At 59.7% G+C, this 22,627-nt stretch overlaps 1 protein-coding gene across 4 annotated transcripts in view; it reads left to right on the top strand.

Moving 5' to 3' along the window:
• The window catches only part of UVSSA (UV stimulated scaffold protein A), a 50,175-nt gene that overhangs the window by 15,006 nt on the left and 12,542 nt on the right, over positions 1-22,627 (top strand). For all 4 annotated transcript variants that reach the window (XM_008018159.3, XM_008018162.3, XM_008018161.3 and 1 more), the window contains 5 exons: positions 2,964-3,075; positions 15,135-15,279; positions 15,806-15,940; positions 19,842-20,025; positions 20,647-20,755. In XM_008018159.3, the coding sequence (XP_008016350.3) occupies positions 2,964-3,075; positions 15,135-15,279; positions 15,806-15,940; positions 19,842-20,025; positions 20,647-20,755 (685 nt within the window). The remainder of the gene's footprint in view (positions 1-2,963; positions 3,076-15,134; positions 15,280-15,805; positions 15,941-19,841; positions 20,026-20,646; positions 20,756-22,627) is intronic.

The following is a 22,627-nucleotide window of genomic DNA, read 5'->3' as shown; positions in this document are numbered from 1 at the left end:
ACAGGAAGCTCGGCTTCCAGGTCGGGGTCAAAGCAGATTGCTCTGAGAACCTTTTCCAAACCTAACCTCATTTTGTAGACATTTCCGGTCCCAGCACCGCCATAGGGTATGTGATCTCCTTTCCAGGATTCTTGCTCGTCCAGAGCCCCCCACCCCCCCACCTCGGCAGGGCCTGTAGACACGTGGTGCTGGCCCCCGGCTCGTCTGTCCCTGACCTTGAGGGCGGGTGGCTCTTGCCTGTCACCACTTGATGATTTGACTTCTTAGAGGTGAACTGGAGGCATGTGGGACCACGTGGAAGGGGTGCTTCATGTGGGGTCTCACCCTCTCTTTGGGCTCCGTGCGCTTTGAGGCTTCGGGGAGCTCTGTCCCAGTGACCACGCTGTTCCTGTCCTCCGAGCAGGCCCCTGAACAGCCACACAGCGTCCTGGGCTCCCAGCTTGCCCATCTTCAGCACCCCCGCCTGTCCCTGACTTCAGTGTGCCCAGCACCGGGTGTCGGAGTTGACCGCACTGTGTGTCTGTGGGTTTCAGACATGAGAATTTATCCCGTGTGAATTGAAACCTGAAAACAGCAGCTTTCAGCCTTCCGTTTAGTATTAACAGTAAAGTCCCTAAATCCTGAGTTGCTGTGGTTTGAGGGGCTACCACAGCCTCTAAATAGTTTCAAGCTGAAATATGGAAATGGTGGCTGTGGTGGGCTCTTGCCCGGGAGAAAGCCCTGGGGCTTCCTTGGAGGTGAAGGGAGATCCACCCACGGGCCTGGCTGGTGTTAGAGGGAGCCGCTTACCAGGACCAGGGTGGCCTCATCAGCGCTAATTTAAGAACAAAGGGGAACCCAGGGCTTCTAATTTAATCACAGAAATGAACCGTTATTTGGGGAGAAAGAAGGTATAATTCCTAATAGTTAGCTTAGCGGTTGAATATTTTTTAGGAAATGAAAATTTGATAAAAGTCCCCGATGAAATTCAAGGGTGCGAGCAATAAGCATAATATTTTTTGAAAATGACCCCCATATTTAAAATCTGGCACTATATGTTATGCATTGTAGCACCCGGTCCACATCTACCTTTTAGAAAATTAAAACACATAAATTCTGTTTAGTGTGTGATCCGCGCTGCACTGGCTGAGAACCGTAATGCCCTGAAACCTTGGGCTGCTCTCCACCTTTCATAAATTCCTGGCAGATTCTGTACAGAAATAATTTTCAGGTCCGTGGCTTGTTGTTATTCAGACGTGATGGATCGCCATCATTTGCTCAGCGCGGGAGTTAAGTGCCCCCGTCATTTCCAAAGAGTATAATTGGGACGTTTCACAGGTCAGCGGTGGAGACAGGCTTCCCTTTTGATCAGTGTTAGACTGATAACAAAAATTACAGTTTCCAGTGATTGATGTCTCCTGCTTCCCAGATGCTTGGCAGTGGGCTGCTCCTAAACAAAGTGCGCTTGGTCTGTCGATTGGTGCCGGGCCACCTCCCGGCAGGGTGCTGGTGCCCGGGCCCCGCGGCCTTGTATGGCCTGGCTCTGTGGGGGCTGGATGTGGAGCCACGGTCCCCTGCTCACCCAGGCTTCGTCTCTGGTGAATATGTGGACTCCTGCCCTGGGGTCAGGGGTCAGGCTCCTCTTCAGTTGTCCTTCCTCCCTTCAGGAAACAAAGCTGCGATTGCAGGCGCCATTGAGGTGTTGATGCTGGGAATGCTTTTTAGAAATGAAGGTGTGTGTCAGAGTGATTCTGGTTTTCGGTTTTTCTCTCATAAACCCATTAACGGTCCCCTTGCTTGGTGTTCCTCTGATAGGAATCTCCCTTCTGGGAAGTTTCCCTCAGCTGTGCTGTGGGAACAGGAACGCAGGTGCCTCCACCCCGGGGGTGCCTCCACCCTGGGGCACCTCCACCCTAGCCACCCCAGGGCACCTCCATCCTGGCCACCCTGGGGGCATGACCTTCAGCTACCCTAGCAGCCCTGCCAGCCCCTCTCCTGGCCTGAGGGAGCTGAAGGTGAGGAATGACTGCCCTGCTGTGCTGAGCCCACACCAGGTTTGTGGTGGGTGAGCTGCAGAGGCGGGGCTCTCAGGGAAGGATGGTGTGCCCTGGGGGCTATGTGTGAGCTCCCACACCCTGTCCTGGGCCGTGGTGGGGTTGTTGGAAGGATGCAGGCCAGTGGGAAGGTGAGGCGGAGAAGAGTTTGCCCACGGCCGCATCTGAGCACATGGATGGAGCAGGTGGTGCCCACCGTGTGGCCATGTTACTAAGCATGGGCTCGCTACTGAGTGCACACAGAAGCCAGTGCTACAGCAGCAGCTTTTGGAAAGAGGCTTTGTCAGGGCAGGCAGCCTTTTTCTCATGGGAGGAGGGAGGCGCGGGTGGCCTGAGGGCTCTCCAGACTCAGTGAGGGATCCCCTACAGCTACCCTGGCAGAGAAGTGACCTTGTCAAAAGGAAATTGAGGTGGTTTTCATGCAAGCCCTCAAGGACAGAATGTTCCGGAAGTACTTGTCCCTTTCGGTCATCTGACATGCTGTGGTCACACCAGCACCACGGGAGAACCCTGTGCGGGGAGCTAGCCCTGGCCGTTGCCTAAGAGCAGATGCACCTGCTCCGCCTGGTGGGAAGATGACTCCCCTAAGCCACGGAGGCACGGCCGCCCTCACACCAGTGCGACGCCATTCCACGTGAGGACCTCACCTCCCACAGGGACCTGGGGAGTCAGCCAGGGTTGCAGTTCGTGGTTTTGACGTAGACTCTAAACAGCCCCCAGCACAGGGGCAGTGCGGAGGTGGTGTGATGTTGGGGAACGAGAACAGCCTTGGAGACAACCCTAACTGCAGTCCAGCTATGGCTGATGCTGGAGCCCTGAGCGGGAGAAAAAGCTCCACAACAAAAAGGCATTTCCAGGGCTCTGCCCACTGAGAGCTGTGTTCATACACAGGGTCTGGGGGTTGATTTGTGCTGGGGCATCTTTCCACAGACGGAAGCCCTGGGGCATGCGGAGGAAGATGAGGATGATGAGGACTTTGTGGAGGTCCCTGAGAAGGAGGGGTATGAGCCCCACATCCCCGACCACCTGCGCTCTGAGTATGGTGAGCAGTGGACCCTGTCGAAGGGTGCCTGGGTGGAGGGTCCCCCACTCAGGATGTGGCCCCTTGGGATCCGTCTTGTGGTAACTGCTGCTTTGGTTTAAAATGCTGCTTTTCCTGCCCATGATCGTAGCCATGAGGCTGAGAAGTCGTGTGCGTGATTTTCCTCTGGCTCCATCTCGGGGTCTCGGGCCTGGGGTCCTCCCTGCAGCCTGCCCCGAGGTGTGCTCCCTCTCTGGTGGTCCTGCTGGTCCTCCTCTGCCAGGCAGGCCCTCAGGTGCCCAAGTCTGGGGCAGGGGCCATCCTATTCTTGGTTCTTGTGTGTGGAGGCCCCAGCACACTGGCCTGCTCTAAGGACGCAGCGGGGCAGGTCCTGATCTCCCTCTGCCATCAGCAGCCCTGCTCAGGGACAGAAAGGCCTCATGCACGAGGGTGGGCTCTGGTGGGCTCCTTGAACTTGAGGATTGTGGGTGTGATGCCCGCAGCTACAGGAGCCGCTGCTGGCAGGTGGGAGGGGCCGCCACCCCACACCCTCCAGGCTCCCCTCCCCGCTTAGTGGAGTCACAAGCACAGGCATCCCTCCTCACCACTGGTGATGCCGCAGACTCAGGTCTGGGCCCAGGGCTGCTGTGCCCTCCACAGCAAGGAGCTCCTGTCATTCTCAGGGAGCACTCGGGAGGTGCTGAGTGCTGCCACAGCCTGTGCTGTGCCATCGAGGGCTTAGGTTTTTCAAAAATACCTCCCAAAGCCACGTTCCCATGCCACACCCAGGATTGTGGCCCTCAAGGAGGGGCGTGGGCCCAGGTGGGTCTACTCTTCAAGTTCCCCAGAGTACCCACAGTGGTGTTTGCATAGAGGGGAAGCAAATGAAAACAAGACCCTCAGCTTTTGTGTGAAATGGGCAAGTTGGTTTGAATCAGTATAAGAAGAGATGTAAATTTGTTAAGAGAATTTAGGTGATTAGACAACTCATGTGTGAAGATACGACCCATTAAGGGTGTCAAGCCAGATTAGGACAACCAGGCTTCTAACGATCTTCTGTTCGTATGGTCCTGTTTACTGGGATCCTGCTGTCTTCTGCCCTGGGGCCACCCAGTGAGGGCCCAGGCTGTGAAGGCTGAGCTCCTGGGGTCAGTGTGAGCTTGAGGGTCTGGAAGAAAGCCTCAGATGCCTGGGGCCAGCTAGGACCTCTCTCTGGGCACCATTGTGGCCTGGCCCATTCTGGACCAGGGTCCCGTGCTGCTTCTCCAGGGGCTCTGGCCAGGCAGGCAGAAGCCAAAGGACCTGCACGCCTCTCCCCGCTACCGACCTCACTGTGTCAGACCCCGTCCCCCGCCGGGCCCCAGCCCCAGCTGTGCCTCTCCCCCCTACCGACCTCACTGTGTCAGACCCCACCCCCGCCGGGCCCCAGCCCCAGCTGTGCCCTCCCCGCACCGACCTCACTGTGTCAGACCCCGTCCCCCGCCTGGCCACAGCCCCAGCTGTGCCTCTCCCTGCACCGACCTCACTGTGTCAGACCCCATTCCCCGCCGGGCCCCAGCCCCAACTGTGCCCTCCCCGCACCCACCTCACTGTGTCAGACCCCGTCCCCCGCCGGGCCCCAGCCCCAGCTGTGCCCTCCCCGCACCGACCTCACTGTGTCAGACCCCGTCCCCCGCCGGGCCCCAGCCCCAGCTGTGCCTCTCCCCCCTACCGACCTCACTGTGTCAGACCCCACCCCCGCCGGGCCCCAGCCCCAGCTGTGCCTCTCCCTGCACCGACCTCACTGTGTCAGACCCCGTCCCCCACCGGGCCCCAGCCCCAGCTGTGCCCTCCCCGCACCGACCTCACTGTGTCAGACCCCGTCCCCCGCCTGGCCACAGCCCCAGCTGTGCCTCTCCCTGCACCGACCTCACTGTGTCAGACCCCATTCCCCGCCGGGCCCCAGCCCCAACTGTGCCCTCCCCGCACCCACCTCACTGTGTCAGACCCCGTCCCCCGCCGGGCCCCAGCCCCAGCTGTGCCCTCCCCGCACCGACCTCACTGTGTCAGACCCCGTCCCCCGCCGGGCCACAGCCCCAGCTGTGCCTCTCCCTGCACCGACCTCACTGTGTCAGACCCCGTCCCCCATCAGGCCCCAGCCCCAGCTGGGCCCTCATTGGGCTTCCCCCATCCCCACTTCACACACTGTGTTCTTCCAATCCCAGCATCCACCTGAAATGGTCTTTCTGCTGATTCCCCACCTTGGGCAGGAGTCCCCATGCCTGACGTGAGGACCCTGGGGGTGCCTGAGCACGTTGTTGGCCGCTGCAATCTCTTTCCTGGCTCTCGGCCGCCCTCAGGTGGACCAGGCCGTGGGTCCAGCCCCAGGAGCACCAGTAGAAGCACAGAGGTGTCTCCTGGAGGTGCTGCAGCCGGGGCCTAGGCAGCCATCTTGTCTGCATAGGCCCACCCTGACCCGGCCTGCTGGGCTGCCTCATCTCCTAGATCCCTTCTGGGCGTCTTCAGAGTCTGGGAGCTGGCACTGACTCTTGGCCTATAGTGTCACTGACATTTCCTGGCCCTGGGTCTCTGCACGGACCTGTTACGATGGCTTCTGAGCCCTTTGAGCGGAAGTTACACATCTTAGACGGGGTGATGTGTGGCGTCTCAAAGGCAGAAATCCCCACTTACCCTAAAACCTGACTTGTGGCTCTAAATTATCCAAAGCAAGGCCAGAAGCAAAACTCAAACGAGGTGACTCTCCCCAAAGATCAGAGCGGTCTCCTTTCATCAGAAGAAGTGAGGCTCCCTCTGGCCTGTGGCCAAACACAATGGTGACAGCGCTCACTTGTCACCAGGCCTGGCCGTCCCCTCCCCACTGGAGCCCAGGGGTCCTGAGTCCATCCACAATAGGGTCCAGCCAAAGGGGCCGAGCTGCACAGGCCTCGCAGCCCCTGCTGGGTGTGCTGGGACACCTGCTCTGACACAGCCTTGCTGCAGGTACACCTAGCCTCACAGGGTCACAGGTAGGCACTGGGCGTGGCAGTCCTGACTAAGCCCCACCGGTGGGCTGTCCCAGCCTGACCCTGGTTGTGAAGGCACCTCCAGATGTGTGTCTCCAGCTCAGGGCCCAGGCTCAGCAGAGCAGAGATGAGCTGTCCCTGCTGGGTCAGTCCTGGTCCTGGGAAGTGTGCACAGCTGGGGCACTGGCCGCCGGTTCTTCTCATTGCAGCTGCAGGTCCCCACAGCGCCCTCCTCTGCTGGCTCCAAGCCTCCTCCACTGCGTGGCACCTGCCCCTTTGCTCTCAGGGCCCATGCATGCCCGGCGGAGGGGAGGGTGCCTTAGAAGCTGGGGGCTCCATCACAGCCTCGCCGGGGGCAGGCGGAGGTCCTGGTGGTTTTATTGCTGCTGATTGACTTCTTGAAGTGGGAAGGCTGACCACCTTCTGCCTTCAGCCTTGAAGGTGCCGATGGCCCCTGTAGGCCTGGCCTGGGTGTCCTCAGCGGCACTGCTGGGAGTCGCCTGGGTGCAAGTGTGCGGCACCAGCTGTACCAGCCCCAGGCGAGGGCTGGAGGGCCAAAGGAGGGGCAGGCCCTGGTGACAGAGCTGCCCTCTGGGGTGTGCAGAGGGGACACCCCAGCTCCACTCAGCTTCGCACCCCAGGGGCCCCAAGAGTGCCGGAGGCAGGGACCAGATGGGAACCGTGGGGGCAGACTCGGGGCCAGCTCAGTCCATAACACGAGTTTATATTCTGTCGCTGTTTTTTCAATTAAACGTGGGCGAATCTGAAGTAGTTAGATTTAGTCTAAATCCACACCACGGAGGAAACCCGTGCTCTTTTGCTTGCTCATTTCTTTCTCTGAATTTTCACTGAGGGGCCTTTATCTTCCCCTTAATCCTACCATTTCTGTCAGGACATAATCTCTCTCTCAAATTTACATTTTAATTACAAGGCCAGCTGAACTAGGTAAAATCAATAATGTCAGCGCTGGGCAGCCCGCCTGGGCGCAGAGGCCCCCGCCTCTCCGTTTCCTGCCATCGATTCCCTCCCGCACTGTCTGCTTTGGTGCTTCAGGCAAATAGGTGCCACTTGGCCAATTTAAACAAAAAAGGGTATTTGGACATTTTTATGATTCTTTCTAAAAACAACCGTGGGAGTGAATTTGAGCCAAGATGCTGGACTCAGTGAGACGCCGTGCGGGCGGGGCAGGCCGGGTTCGGCTGTGACGTGTGGCCTCTTGTTTTCCAGGAGCATTATTCTTCCTGAAAATGCATGTTCTCGGTGCCTGAGGAATGCTGTCTGCTTTTTGGGGTTTTGCTTTGAAAGTATGTCAGTGAGATTGATTTTCCACGCGATGCGCAAGTGGGAGTGTTTTTAGTGCCCTAAGTATTTACCCTGCTGTAACACGCTTACCCATCTTTTTAATGGTTTAAAACAACAAATCGATGAAAAATATATTTCATTCTTGTAACTCTTAGGAATTCTCATATTGATCTTTTGGCTGTGATTGTATCTAAATGTCACATTGTTCACTTATCAGTCTTGCCTGCCTCACTGTGAGCATGCACGTGTGTGTGCACGTGTGTGCATGTGCGCGTGTGTGCGTGCGTGTGCGTGTGCGTGCATGCGTGTATGTGCACGCATGTGCTGACAGCCCGTATCTGTGTCATGTGTATTTCCAGAATACTGAGGGGCACTTGGCAGGTCTGTGAGTAAAACCCAGGACACGGCATTGAGTGCCAGGGCTGAGCAGGGGCTGCCCAGTGTCTCCTGGGTGCATGCCTTGGGGTTGGAGGTCCAGCCGTGTCACCTGCTCTGTGGTGGCTCTGTCTCACATTCTCTGCTCTCAGCCCCTGGGAACCCAGGAAATGGGAGCAACCCCGCAGGCATGCAGCCGTGAGCAGGTGTGCAGCTGTGCACGGCTCAAAAGAGCTCCCGAGCAGGACAGGCACCTTCTGTGAAGGGCCAGAGCACAGTCTCTTCGGCTTCAGGGGCCACACGAGGCCTTGTCTCTGCGTGTAGGTGATGGGTGCGACTGTGTGCCAGTTAACACCCTATTCACGAAGGTAGGTGGTGGGCTGGACTTGGCCCACAGCCACAGGCTGGCGAGCCCTCAGCACAGGGTGTGGCATTTCTGCACGTGCCAGACTGACTGCTGCCCAGAGAGCTGGTGGCCAAGTCAGAGGTGGCTCCAAACTGCCCAAGTTCGGTGAGCCCTTTCAGAGAAGCAGTTTTTCCTTCCTCTGCAACTCAGGGATGGGGTTGGTGGGCCACCTCCTTGGTTTCCAGGATGCTTGTCAAGGGCCTGAGCAAGGCCCTTTGTCCTTACCCACTTCCCTCCCAGGAAGCCCCTGCACAGGCAGCCTTGCAGTACCCCCACTTCTCACGCCTCCTCATTCTCCTCCCAGCCCTTCTCCAAACAGAGCATTCCTGGCTGTGCAGATAGGTAAGTGGAGGCACCGTGGGTGTCCTCGGAAAGCCTGCCGTGAGCACACGTGTGTTCAGGGACAGCATGCCTGTAAGGATGTGCATGTGTGGACATGTACGTGTGTGTATATACTCAGTAAACCTGCACAGACAGAAGGCCTGCATGCTCTGCAGCTCACTCGTGTTCAGTGAGAGCGCGTCTGTGCGTGGACCTATGTGTGTGTGTGTGTGTGTGTGTGTGTATGTGTGTAATCAATCACGTGTACGTGAGTTTCTGGGCGTCTGAGCTCTCTGGCGGCCTCTGTTTTTGATGCTCTGTTCTGTAGTCTCAGGACACAGTCTGGGCGGTGCTGATTCTTGGGAAGTGACTGAGGCCCCTGTTGACTTAGTACTTGGTTTTCTCTCGTCGGTTCTGCATGTGTGTTGGAGAAGGACTTCTTGGATGTTGTATTAGTCCATGTTCATGCTGCTGATAAAGACACACCCGAGACTGGGCATTTTACAAAAGAAAGAGGTTTATTGGACTTAACGTTCCACATGACGCGGGAGGCTTCACAATCATGGTGGAAGGCAAGAAGGAGCAAGTCACATCTTACGTGGTTGGCGGCAGGCAGGGAGAGGGCTTGTGCACAGGAACTCCCGCTTTTAAAACCGTCGGATCTCGTGAGACGCATTCACTCTCAGGAGAACACCACGGGGAAGACGCACCAGCTCCCTCCCACCACGTGTGGGAATTATGGGAGCTACAGGATGAGATTTGGGTGCGGACATAGAGCCAGACTGTGTCAGACAGGAGGTCTCACGGTGTCTCTTAGTTTGGTGGTTTTGACTGTGCTGTACAGACCACCCATGATACAGCTCATTCTTTGCCTAACGGCCACTTCCCAAGAGGGTTTGCCGAAGTCCCCGCAGTCAGGGGTGTCTCTGCACCCGTAGCCCCTCAGCATTGCTTTTTATGTTTTGAGACTGCATTTGTAAGTTACATATCTGTTCATGTTTATTACACCTTCAAACATTCCTTCTTTTACCCTCTTATTTTTTATCTAAAATCTAGTTTTTCTAGTACCCACATAGGACCTCCTCTGTCTTTTGGTCACTGTTTTCATAGTAAATCTTTTTTCATCCGTTATTTTCAACTTTTCACTAACCATTGTATTAAGTGGGTCTTCTTCTTTTTTTTTTTTTTTTTTTTTGAGACGGAGTCTCGCTCTGTCGCCCAGGCTGGAGTGCAATGGCCAGATCTCGACTCACTGCAAGCTCCGCCTCCCGGGTTTACGCCATTCTCCTGCCTCAGCCTCCGGAGTAGCTGGGACTACAGGCGCCCGCCACCTCGCCCGGCTAGTTTTTGTATTTTTTTTAGTAGAGACGGGGTTTCACCGTGTTAGCCAGGATGGTCTCGATCTCCTGACCTCGTGATCCGCCCATCTCAGCCTCCCAAAGTGCTGGGATTACAGGCTTGAGCCACCGCGCCCGGCCCTAAGTGGGTCTTCTTTAGATGGCATATTGCTAAAGACGTCCACTCCAGAGTCTGTCTTTTCATTAATCTGAATCTGTTTAATTAATGGTTGTTATGAAGTCTTCAGAAGACACATCTGGCGGCCTGTCATGCGTCCATCCGTCGCACTTCCTCTCCGACTTCAGCCACCGTCCTTGCCTCGTTTCCTTTCTCCCACCATTTATGTGCCCGGTTGTTCCGCTGGTTTTTATTCTTCGGATGGTCACTCCTTGTTGTGGAAAGGATTTACACACATACGTATCATTCACTGTTTGTTTCTAGAGTTTCTCCATTACTGTACTATTTCCTGCATAAGACGAATCACCAAGCACCCTCTCCCCACGTGTGGCCTCCTTCCACCCCGTCACATTGGGTCATCCAGAACCAACTTCATTCTGGTTGATATGAACACTTGGGTTTGGGTAGGAACAGGTGAGAGTCAGCTTTACAAAGTCACGCGCTCAGTGTTCCTTCCGAGTCTCTGCACTCACCTGCGTCTCTGCACTCACCTCCCACACCCCTGCACTCACCTCCGGCATCTCAGGGCACTCACCTCCCGTGTCTCAGGGCACTCACCTCCCGTGTCTCTGCACTCACCTCCCGTGTCTCAGGGCACTCACCTCCCGTGTCTCTGCACTCACCTCCCGTGTTTCTGCACTCACCTCCTGTGTCTCTGCACTCACCTCCCACACCCCTGCACTCTCCTCTGGCATCTCAGGGCACTCACCTCCCACATCTCTGCGTTCACCTCCCGCGTCTCAGGGCATTCACCTCCCACGCCCCTATGCTCATCTCCCGCATCTCAGGGCACTCACCTCCCACGCTCCTATGCTCACCTCCCGCGTCTCAGGGCACTCACCTCCCACGCCCCTGAACTCACCTCCTGCATCTCGGCCTCACCTCCTACGTCCCTGCACACTCACCTCCCACGTCCCTGCACTCACCTCCTGCATCTCAGGGCACTCACCTCCCATGTCCCTGCACTCACCTCACGCGTCTCAGGGCACTCACCTCCCGTGTCCCTGCACTCACCTCACGTGTCTCAGGGCACTCACCTCCCGTGTCCCTGCACTCACGTCCCACATCTGAGGGCACTCACCTCCCGTGTCCCTGCACTCACCTCACGTGTCTCAGGGCACTCACCTCCCGTGTCTCTGCACTCACCTCTCAGGGCACTCACCTCCCGTGTCTCTGTACTCACGTCCCGCGTCTCAGGGCACTCACCTCCCGTGTCTCTGCACTCACCTCCCACATCTCAGGGCACTCACCTCCCGTGTCTCTGCACTCACCTCCCACATCTCAGGGCACTCACCTCCCGTGTCTCTGCACTCACCTCCCACATCTCAGGGCACTCACCTCCCGTGTCCCTGCACTCACCTCCCGCGTCTCAGGGCACTCACCTCCCACGCCCCTATGCTCACCTCCCGCGTCTCAGGGCACTCACCTCCCACGCCCCTGAACTCACCTCCTGCATCTCAGCCTCACCTCCCGCGTCTCAGGGCACTCACCTCCCACATATCTGCATTCACCTCCCGCGTCTCAGGGCACTCACCTCCCACGCCCTCATGCTCACCTCCCGCGTCTCAGGGCACTCACCTCCCACGTCTCTGCATTCACCTCCCGCGTCTCAGGGCACTCACCTCCCACGCCCGTGAACTCACCTCCTGCATCTCGGCCTCACCTCCTACGTCCCTGCACACTCACCTCCCGCGTCCCTGCACTCACCTCCTGCATCTCAGGGCACTCACCTCCCATGTCCCTGCACTCACCTCACGCGTCTCAGGGCACTCACCTCCCGTGTCCCTGCACTCACCTCACGCGTCTCAGGGCACTCACCTCCCGTGTCCCTGCACTCACCTCCCGTGTCTCTGCACTCACGTCCCGCGTCTCAGGGCACTCACCTCCCACGCCCCTGAACTCACCTCCTGCATCTCGGCCTCACCTCCCGTGTCCCTGCACACTCACCTCCCGTGTCCCTGCACTCACCTCACGCGTCTCAGGGCACTCACCTCCCGTGTCTCTGCACTCACCTCTCAGGGCACTCACCTCCCGTGTCCCTGCACTCACCTCACGCGTCTCAGGGCACTCACCTCCCGTGTCTCTGTACTCACCTCTCAGGGCACTCACCTCCCGTGTCTCTGCACTCACATCCCGCGTCTCAGGGCACTCACCTCCCATGTCTCTGCACTCACGTCCCGCGTCTCAGGGCACTCACCTCCCGTGTCTCTGCACTCACCTCCCACATCTCAGGGCACTCACCTCCCGTGTCCCTGCACTCACCTCACGTGTCTCAGGGCACTCACCTCTCAGGGCACTCACCTCCTGTGTCTCTGCACTCACCTCACACGTCTCAGGGCACTCACCTCCCGTGTCTCTGCACTCACCTCCTGCGTCTCAGGGCACTCACCTCCTGCGTCCCTGCACTCACCTCCTGCGTCCCTGCACTCACCTCACGCGTCTCAGGACACTCACCTCCTGTCTCTCTGCATTCACCTCTCAGGGCACTCACCTCCCGTGTCTTTGTACTCACCTCCCGCGTCTCAAGGCACTCACCTCCTGCGTCCCTGCACTCACCTCCCGCGTCTCAGGGCACTCACCTCCCGTGTCTCTGCACTCACCTCACGTGTCTCAGGGCACTCACCTCCCGTGTCTCTGCACTCACCTCACATGTCTCAGGGCACTCACCTCCCCCGTCCCTGCACTCACCTCCTGTGTCTCTACACACTCAGTGCTCATGTCTCAGGGCACTGCCCATGTCTTGCTCCACCCCCCTGGCTTTTCTTTGTGACTACTGGCTGTGAAGGTGTTTTCAAAGCGGACCTCACCATGGCAAACCTCAAAAGTACTCGTCTCCATGAGGTCATCGTCCTCTGTCTACACAAGAAGTGATCGTTTAGCTGGCTATAAAACTCTGAGCTTGAACTTCTCCTTCCGCACTTTCAAAGTGACCTTCTAAGATCTTGCATTCACGGTTGCTGTTGAAAATCTTGTGTCAATAGAATTTGTATTTCTTTGAAAGTATCAGCTAACTTACATGACCACAAGGCCCCCAGTAGGCCATCTGCAGGCTGAGGAGCAAGGAGATCCAGTCCGAGTCTCAAAACGGAAGAACCTGGAGTCCGATGTTGGAGGGCAGGAAGCTTCCAGCACGGGAGAAAGATGTAGGCGGGGAGGCGAGGCCCGTCTCTGCTTTTCACGGTGTTCTGCCTGCTTTATATTCACTGGCAGCTGATTAGATGGTGCCCACCAGATTAAGGGTGGGTCTGCCTTCCTCAGCCCACTGACTCATGTTAATCTCCTTTGGCAACACCCTCAGAGACACACCCAGGATCAATACTTTGTATCCTTCAGGCAGTCAGGTTGACCTCAGTGCTCGGTGTTAAGTGTCTCGGGCCATGGTGTTCTTCGGTTTTCCTGTAGCGCCTCTAGCCATGGTTTTTTGTCTGTCTCTTTTGACTCTCAGTGAGCCTTCCAATTCCAGGAAAACGTGGCTCATTGTGTCTTCAACTATTTTCTGCGCTCCAATTATTTCTGTCTCCTCCCGGGATTTTAAGAGAGACGAGGATGCTGACACCTGTGCGTCCCCCTCACCCCTTGGAGCTCTTAAGAGGGTCCTCCGTGCTTCCTCCCTCACTGTCTGTGGTCACCTGTGTCTCACTCGTGCTGTGGTCAGTCCCCTCAGCCATCCGGCAAGTCCTCTGCACCTGACAGTTTTCCTTGCCCTTTGTCTTTAGTGGAGGCGTCTTCAGGATCCCCCCTCCCCCCTCCCTTCCTGGCCTCTTGCTCTGTCTCCGTAGCTTCTGGGGAGCGTGGCATGGGCTGTGTGCCTCCTCGGCTGGGCTGCCAGTCCGTTTTCTTTCTGTGGATTCCGCCACGGCCAGGACATCTTGCTCGGTCTGTTTTCTTTCTGTGGATTCCACTGCAGCCAGGACGCCTTGCTCGGTCCGTTTTCTTTCTTCCATGGCAGCTCTCCAAAGTCTGGCTTCCCTGCGGTCCAGGTTCCTCTGGGGTCTTGAGCCCCACTGACCGGCAGCCCACAGGGAAGGACAGGCTCAAGTGCAGCCTTAGTTGCTCCTACAGCAGGTTTGGGGAGGTGGGTGGTGCCCTTTGTCCTAACCCATAGCCTGCTGGCACCTCCTGTGCCCCCTGCCATCCTGATGTCCCAGGACACCAGCTCAGACAGCCACTAGGGAGTATAGGCCCCTGCCCTGACCGAGAGGCGCCATCAGGGTCAGGGTGAGCCCCGCGGGGCAGCCTGAGAGCCAAGCCTAGGACGTGGTACGGGAGGAGGGGAGAGGCAGGTGAGGGGAGAGGCAGGTCAGGGCCCAGCAGTGTTGGAGAATCTCCTTGTCCTGCTCCGGGGACCCAGGGTGCACGCTGGGCTGCGGAGGCCAGGGGCTGGTGGCCTCGTCCCTGTCTGTCTCTGTGGTACGTTGGTGAGATACAGCGCCATGGCCTTGTCTTGCTGGCGGCAGGGTGGGCCCTCTGCGACAGGCACTCCGGGACGGCATCTTGCTCATTGGAACTCAGCCTCTGCCTGGCAGACGGAGGGAGGGAGTTGCCAGGGCCAGGGCCGTGGCTCTCAGAGGCGCCTGCTGAAGCTGTGGTACAGCCCCAGGTGTTTCTGTGGGGACGCGGGGCTGGAATCCCCGCTAACACTGCGGTTTTACCTCGGCGTGAGGCGTGGGTTGAAACCCTGTGTGGAAGTGTGCATTCTCTTCTCCTTGAGGACCTTGTGGACACCCCGTGGGTGGCCTTTCCAAGCGGCTGCCACCTCAGGCCTGGGGGCTGGGGAGGGCTGCAGGCTGCCTACATCTCACGGGCACAGAGTGCTGGGCAGTCTGGGCTCTCGCTGCTGCCCAGCTTCTTTACAGCCCGGCAAATCCGTCTGCTCAGGCTGGCCCTTCTGCCAAGCCAGGTAGCACAGTGCGTGAACTGTATGGCCACAAGGCAAGACTGCCGGAGCCCCCAACGCACACCACGTTCTGGCAGAGCGTGGCCTGAGCTGCTGCTCCGGGCCTCACCCTCGCCCGTGAGGTTCAGATAGCAGGCACCCACCTCAGGACTGTCGGAAGATGGAACACGCTGGCGTAGACGCATTCTAACTGCCCAGTCTCGCGGATGTGCCTGGTAGGTTGTGGGAGTGGTGGCAGGGGGTGGACACATGTCTGTTTCAGGGCTGGAGGCAACACTAGAGAACGAGACAGCTGTGCGGGGCTTGCGGACAAGGATGAGGAAAGACGAGGAGGCGTCGGACCCCACGTCTGCGGCTGCTCAGCTGCGGTGGCTCCGGGAACACTTGCCGCCACCCTCGTCTGCCAGGTGACTCCCAGTGTCCTGTGTTCTGAGCCCCTGCCTGGCGCTGCCACAACCTCTGCCCAGAGTACTGGCTGGCCTCGACAGGCTGCTCAGTGCCTTCTCTGGATATCTTGGCAGAAGCCTGGGGTCTGCACCCCCGGCCGGGTGAGCACTGTTGGTGCCATGTTTGGGCTTGTCAGTGCCAGCATCAGCTGGGGCCCGTGTGGGGCTGGGCCAACAAATACCCTTCCAGACACTGCTCGTGCCTCTGAGAGGAGCCCCCAGGGCTGGGGTTTGAGAGGCAGGTGTCAGGTCACCCCTGGGCCAGGGTGAAGAACTGCAGACCAGAGGCCAGCTGTTGGCCAGGGCCCAGAGCTTCTCACAGGACCTCAGTGGTGGCTCTGAGGCCCGGGTGTTGTGTGGCAGAATCCATTGCTCACCTGAGCCAACCTGAGGCCCCGGCCGTGCTGCGAGGGTGGAGAGGGAGAGGCGGGTGGCTGTGGCTAGCACCAGCAGCACACAGTCAGGATGTCCTGCTCTGTTCCTATAGCCCCCCCAGAGTGTTACCAGAGCCACAGGAGGCCCAGAAGCTGGCAGCAGAGCGGGCCCGGGCGCCCGTGGTGCCCTACGGCGTGGACCTACACTACTGGGGCCAGGAGCTCCCCACAGCTGGGAAGATCCTCAAGTGAGTCCCCATGTGTCTGAAGTCAACCAGGGCACACAGCCAGGGTCCCAACCTGAGGAGGGGCTGCTGGCTTGCCAGGCCTCCCTGGGTCTGAGGAAGCTGGCCCCGCCTCCCAGCTCTGGCCCACCTTCCGGGCACCTGGAGGGGCACAGGGATGGGCCTCCCCTGCTGAGTCAGCTCGTGGAGCCCAGCAGGGCTTTTGTGAGCCTTTCTGCTGCTGCGTCGGGGGCCGTCCATGGAACGTAAGTGTTATCAATCCTGTGGGAACAGCTGGACGAGAAACCACTTCCCTAAAGGCGGCCCCGGGGCCCACTGAGTTTGTTCTGCTTCAAACTGCAGTTGGCTGAGGTCGGGAAGAAACAGCCGTCCCTGCCACACATTGCCACCAGGGGTGCCCCAAGGCCAGTGCTTGGTTTTGGAGCCTGGCAGGTGACACCCAGCAAAGCTCCCACCTAGAAGCGGATGCCTGCCCCTCCTCCCACCTGCCTGGCCTGTCCCCAGGACCACAGGCTTTGCCCTGACCCCCGGGCAGTTGGGCCGAGAGAGAGGCCTGAACAGCTCCTGGTGAGGACCCGGTTAGTCCTGGATGGCACCAGGGCCCTGCTGGGCAGGCCTGGCTTCACGCTCCACCTGCCTGGCCACGCACCTGGTGCATCAAGCTCATGGTTTCATGTTTCCCCCAACTGCCTGCAGACTGCTGCAGCCGGCTTGATGGAGTTGCAGCCTGAACATGGCAGTGGCCTGGGCTGGGGAAGGGCCCCGTGTCAGCCGCGTGGGTGGAGGTGCATGGGCTGGTACAGGAGATGGCACCTGGGTGCCATATGCCCCACAGGCAGTTGAGGGCCACACTCCTCCTGGCTGGCCCCTAGCCAGGACGGCAGAGGCTGCTCACCCCACATTCCCTTGCCAAGTGGAGGGGTCCTACCCTCTGGCTCTCTGCCACATTTAGGGATCGTGAGAGCCTAGGCTCACCCCTTTCGGCCAGAAAGTCAAGACGATGAGGGTCCAGGAGGCCAGGGCCTGGCCAGGCAGTGGTGGGAGAGAGGGCTGATGGGGCTGGCGCCCCTGGGCCCTGGAAACAGCTCATTCTCCACAGCCTCTGGAAAGACCCCTGCCTGTGAGGGCCTCGTGGCCACAGGCAACCACTGGAATGAAGCCTTGCTGGTACACAGAGGGCTGGCGGGCCCCGGCTAGGCGCAGTGGCTCATGCCTGTAATCCCAGCACTTTGTGGAGGCCAAGGCAGGTAGATCACTTGAGGCCAGGAGTTCGAGACCAGCCTGGCCAACATGGTGAAACCCCGTCACTACTAAAAATACAAAAATTAGCCGGGTGCGGTGGGTGCCTGTAATCCCAGCTACTCAGGAGGCTGAGGCAGGAGAATCACTTGAACCCAGGAGGCGGAGGTTGCAGTGAGCTGGGATCGTGCCATTGCACTCCAGCCTGGGCGACGGAGCAAGACTCTGTCTGAAAAAAAAAAAAAAAAGAAAGCCAGTGGTCCTCGGCCGAGGGCAGCCGAGGGGAGTATCCCTGCGCCTGGATGGGAGGAAGTGGTGGAGCCGGTGGTGTGGCTGCTGTGCGCCGGGTCACTGCGGTCCACAGGGCGTCTCAGTGGAGCCCGTGGTGTGGCTGCTGTGCGCCGGGTCACTGCGGTCCACAGGGCGTCTCTGGATGGGAGGAAGCGGTGGAGCCCGTGGTGTGGCTGCTGTGCACCGGGTCACTGCGGTCCACAGGGCGTCTCTGGATGGGAGGAAGCGGTGGAGCCTGTGGTGTGGCTGCTGTGCGCCGGGTCACTGCGGTCCACAGGGCGTCTCAGTGGAGCCCGTGGTGTGGCTGCTGTGCGCCGGGTCACTGCGGTCCACAGGGCGTCTCTGGTTGGGAGGAAGCGGTGGAGCCCGTGGTGTGGCTGCTGTGCGCCGGGTCACTGCGGTCCACAGGGCGTCTCAGTGGAGCCCGTGGTGTGGCTGCCGTGCGCCGGGTCACTGCGGTCCACAGGGCGTCTCTGGAGCCCGTGGTGTGGCTGCTGTGCGCCGGGTCACTGCGGTCCACAGGGCGTCTCAGTGGAGCCCGTGGTGTGGCTGCTGTGCGCCAGGTCACTGCGGTCCACAGGGCGTCTCTGGTTGGGAGGAAGCGGTGGAGCCCGTGGTGTGGCTGCCGTGCGCCGGGTCACTGCGGTCCACAGGGTGTCTCTGGTTGGGAGGAAGCGGTGGAGCCCGTGGTGTGGCTGCCGTGCGCCGAGTCACTGCGGTCCACAGGGCGTCTCTGGTTGGGAGGAAGCGGTGGAGCCCGTGGTGTGGCTGCCGTGCGCCGGGTCACTGCGGTCCACAGGGCGTCTCTGGTTGGGAGGAAGCGGTGGAGCCCGTGGTGTGGCTGCCGTGCGCCGGGTCACTGCGGTCCACAGGGCGTCTCTGGATGGGAGGAAGCGGTGGAGCCCGTGGTGTGGCTGCTGTGCGCCGGGTCACTGCGGTCCACAGGGCGTCTCAGTGGAGCCCATGGTGTGGCTGCCGTGCGCCGGGTCACTGCGGTCCACAGGGCGTCTCTGGTTGGGAGGAAGCGGTGGAGCCCGTGGTGTGGCTGCCGTGCGCCGGGTCACTGCGGTCCACAGGGCGTCTCTGGTTGGGAGGAAGCGGTGGAGCCCGTGGTGTGGCTGCCGTGCGCCGAGTCACTGCGGTCCACAGGGCGTCTCTGGTCTGAGTTCTGGGTGGCAGAAGGCATCGCTGCTTCTCACACGGGGCCTCTCCTGGTGTGGCAGGAGGCATTTGGCCAGAGGATCAGGCACCCTCGGGGGAGCCGCATGTACCCCTCCTGACTGCAGGACACATGGCCAGGTGTTCTTCAGCCCACCAGGGCTTTGCCCGAGATGCGTCTCCCTGTAGTGGGGCCAAGGCCCCAGGCAGCACGTTCTGCCTGTGTTCCCACGCACTGCCTTATCCCATCCCAGCCTCATCCCAGACCAAGGTGGGTGCAGAAATGAGGTCCAGGCAGCCCCAGGGCAGGGCCTCCTGCTAGTCCCTTCTCCCTAGTGTGGGCCGTGCCTGGGGCCGTGCTCCTGTCTGTGGACCCGGGGCGAGGGCAGGGCTGCTGGGCTCTGCTCCTCCAGCACCCTCAGGCACAGGGTGTGGGAGCCCGGGAGCCTTGGGCAGAGCCAACCGTTCCCCAGTCAGCAGGCGGTGAGTGGTGTCTCTCATCACTGGGAGCTCTTGGCACTGTCCATCTGTCCTCCCCGGTTCCTGCTGGCCCCAAGTGTGGCTGTATGCCCTAGAAGGAGGCCTGGTGGCAGCACAGGGACAGTCGGGTCTGTGTGAGGTCCCCTCAGACACTTCTCCTCTGCCTGGGCATCCAGGTGGGCAGGCGGCATAGTTCTCTGAGGCCAGCCTCCTCTGAGGCCAGCACACCCAGCTCCCCCATCCTGTGGCATCCACAGGAAAGCATCTCTAATCAGGCTGGTGACAGCAGCAGAGCATGGGACCGGACACGCCTGGGAGACCTGGGACGCCTGGGAAACCCAGGGCCACGGAGTTGGGTCTCCAGCCCCTGGCCCTTCTGTGCTGCCGAGGGCTGAGCAGCCCCCTTTTCGTGGGTGCACTACCGCCCTGTCCTTACGCCCCTGCGGTGGAAAGACGACCTTCACGTGCATGTCCCGTAAACCTTCAAGGTCGCTATCGCCCTTCCCTGTAGGGAGAGCCCGTCCAGCAGGTGGCAGTTGTGTCCATGGTCTCGCAGCTGGTTCATGTGGCGTCAGAATTCAGACCCAGGCAGGAGTGACCGTGTTCTGCTTGGGTGCTGTCTGCAGTGGGGTGGCTGGGCTGCGGTGGTTTGGCCTCCCCCTGTGCCTGCACCACCGTGGCCACGCTCCCCTGGGGTCCCTGCAGATGCTCTGAGGGCCTCTGGCTCTGTCTGCAGATCTGACTCCGAGCACCGCTTCTGGAAGCCCAGCGAGGTGGAGGAGGAAGTGGTCAATGCCGACGTTTCCGAGATGCTCCGGAGCCGCCACATCACTTTTGCAGGGAGGTTTGAGCCTGTGCAGCACCGGTGTCGTGCCCCGAGGCCAGACGGCCGGCTCTGTGAGCGCCAAGATCGGCTGAAGGTGAGGCCGTGGCCTGAGGGCAGGGGTGGGCGTGGGCTGGACCAGGGTGGGGCAGCCGGAGGGGTGCTGAGCCCCACCTGCCCCTGCCCTGGGTGGGGAAGCACTGAGAAGCCCATGGAAGGGGCTTGTCCATGGTGGGCAGAAATTGCTCAGCCGTTGGTCATCAGAATGGTGTCTGGGGCTCCTGCCCAGGACCCTGAAGCCTGACACCTGGGTGCACGGCCTGGGGACTCTCCAGGGGCCGAGACACACAGTGCCCTCCGTGGTTGCAGCCCGGGTCTGTGCTGGGCCTGGTCTCCTCAAAAGTGAGGAGAGGCCGGGGGGCCAGGGCAGCTCCCAGCCTAGCAGCTGGGCATGGTGCAGGGGAGTTGCTGTGGCCATGCTGGCGTGAGGGAGGCCTAAACTCTCCACAGCTGCCCAAGAGCTCCCGGCTCCAGGGGGAGGACGGAGCCACCCACATGACTCTCAGGACGCCCTCCCCTGAGGATTCCAGGGTTGTGTACACTGGCTCTGCGATGCTGCCCTCCCTGGTCGCTGTTTGTGCCTGAGTCGCGGTGGGGGCAGGTCGTCGAGGCGGGTGGACCCCTCCCCACTGTCAGCCACCATGTCCTCGCTGTGCAGTGCCCTTTCCACGGGAAGATCATTCCAAGGGACGACGAAGGGAGGCCACTCAACCCGGAGGACAGGGCTCGCGAGCAGCGGCAGCAGCTGCAGAAGCAGGAGCGCCCGGGTAGGTCTGGGCAGGCGGGTGGGGCGGGCGCCGTGGGAGGCACAGCCTGGGACTCACTGCCACTGGCTGCCTGGGGCGCGTCTGCAGAGTCATAGAGCATCCCCCCTGCCAGCTCGGTCCACAGAGCTACACGCCCCTCGGTCGTAACTGGTGGAATCAGGAGGGGATGCTGCCCCCAGGGTCTTGGATTTGGGGGCTCCAGAGGAGTCTCCGGCTTCAGGAGGAGTTTTGTGTTCATGAGACCCCGACCGGGAGGTGGGCACCCAGGGCCCCGAAGCCACAGGTGCCATCTGTGTGGCTCGGTCCTGCTTCCTCGTGTTTTCAGGCAGGTGAAGGCCTTGAGGCGAGAGAAGTGATTGGGCTGAGCCCGGAGCGACTTCCAGGAACCCCTCTGGCCTCCTCAGCCATGCCCCTCACCTGCCTCAGTGTGCAAGTGGTCAAAGCTGTGTCCAGGAGGCGTGTGGCCACTGCTATGGCAGCAGGAGTGCAGGTGCCCAGAGGCCCTGGACAGCAAGGCCACTGTGGGGCAGCACTGCCATGTCAGCAGGGCCCATCTGTCTGCCCTGCCTCCCCCTGGGCTCATCTGCCCCCCATGCCTCCCCGAAGGCTCATCCCCGGGTGGGGGTGCGTTTCTGTTTTCCAAGGAAGACTTTGTTTTTAGAGGCCCTGGCCAGCCTCAGACTCTCTCTCCTTTTTAAATCTGATTTGGCTTTTTTTTGAAGCAGGGTCTTTCTCTGTCACCCAGGCTGGAGTGCAGTGGCGCAATCATGGCCTCCCAGATTCAAGCCATCCTCCTGCCTCAGCCTCCCGAGTAGCTGGAATTACCATGCCACCGTGCCCGACTAAGTTTCGTATTTTTATTTTTGGTAGAGGTGAAGTGGCACTGTATTGCCCAGGCTGGTCTTGAACTCCTGGACTCAAGCGATTCTCCTGCCTCACCTCCCACAGCGCTGGGATGACAGGCGTGAGCCCTGCCCAGCCTCAATCCCTTCTGGAGAGTGGCCATGCCTGCAGGCTTGGCCCTGGCCTGAAGCGGGGGTCATACCTTGTCTTGAAGAGCCATGCTGGGGGCCCGGGGGCCCTTCCAAGCCATGTCTGTCATGGCTCCTGGGCATCTTGCACTCTGGTCATGAGAGGCGGATGTTGAGTGCAGCCTGAAGCCCAGAGGCAGCAGCTCAGCCCTGGGCAGTGGGAGGGCCCTGACCTGCTCGTCTCTGGGTGAGGCCTTCCCTGGGGGCTTACACTCAGGAGCAAATTAAGTGCCTATTTTTTGTGTCAACCTTGAAGAGTATCTGGTTTTCCAGCCCTTGGTGACTTGTTAACAAACAGGTATCAGGCCGCGGGCTGCGGCCAGCGCTGGCCAGTCAGATGTGAAATAGCATCTCTTTACTAACTACAGTATTGATCCCCGCCTCCCTCGCGCACGGCGCAATTTTCCTTTCCCTGGCGCTAACCTCAGTGACAATGTGCGTGTGCTGCAGGGCCCGTCAGCGCCCAGGAAGGCGCTTCCCAGCATCTATTGATTTTCCTCAAAGGCTTTTAAATTGCTCCTTCATTTCACTGAGACGCTCGCTCCATCTCTACTGGGTGCCGGCGCCTTTTCGTTGTGTTTAAACAATTGCTCCATTCACTGGGTTCCTAAACTGTGACGCCTTCTTATTACTGGGAGATAAACTGTTTGGACAGTTTTCCTTAATCTTGGATTAATCGTTCCTGTATCTGAATTGTGGGCCCCGTATTCCTTCACTTCAAAGAATCCGCTTGGGAGGCCTGGCCATCAGTCCGAGGCGTAGGCATCCCTTTGGGGATGTGCCCCCGTGGCCTGGTCGCCCCCGTGGCCTGGTCCCCTGGCTCAGCTCATGGGGTCCTGTC

The sequence above is a fragment of the Chlorocebus sabaeus genome, chromosome 27 (genome assembly GCF_047675955.1).
Source record: "Chlorocebus sabaeus isolate Y175 chromosome 27, mChlSab1.0.hap1, whole genome shotgun sequence".
Taxonomy (NCBI): domain Eukaryota; kingdom Metazoa; phylum Chordata; class Mammalia; order Primates; family Cercopithecidae; genus Chlorocebus; species Chlorocebus sabaeus.
The sequence above is the reverse complement of the archived record's forward strand: the minus strand, read 5'-3'. Positions and strand labels throughout refer to the sequence as shown.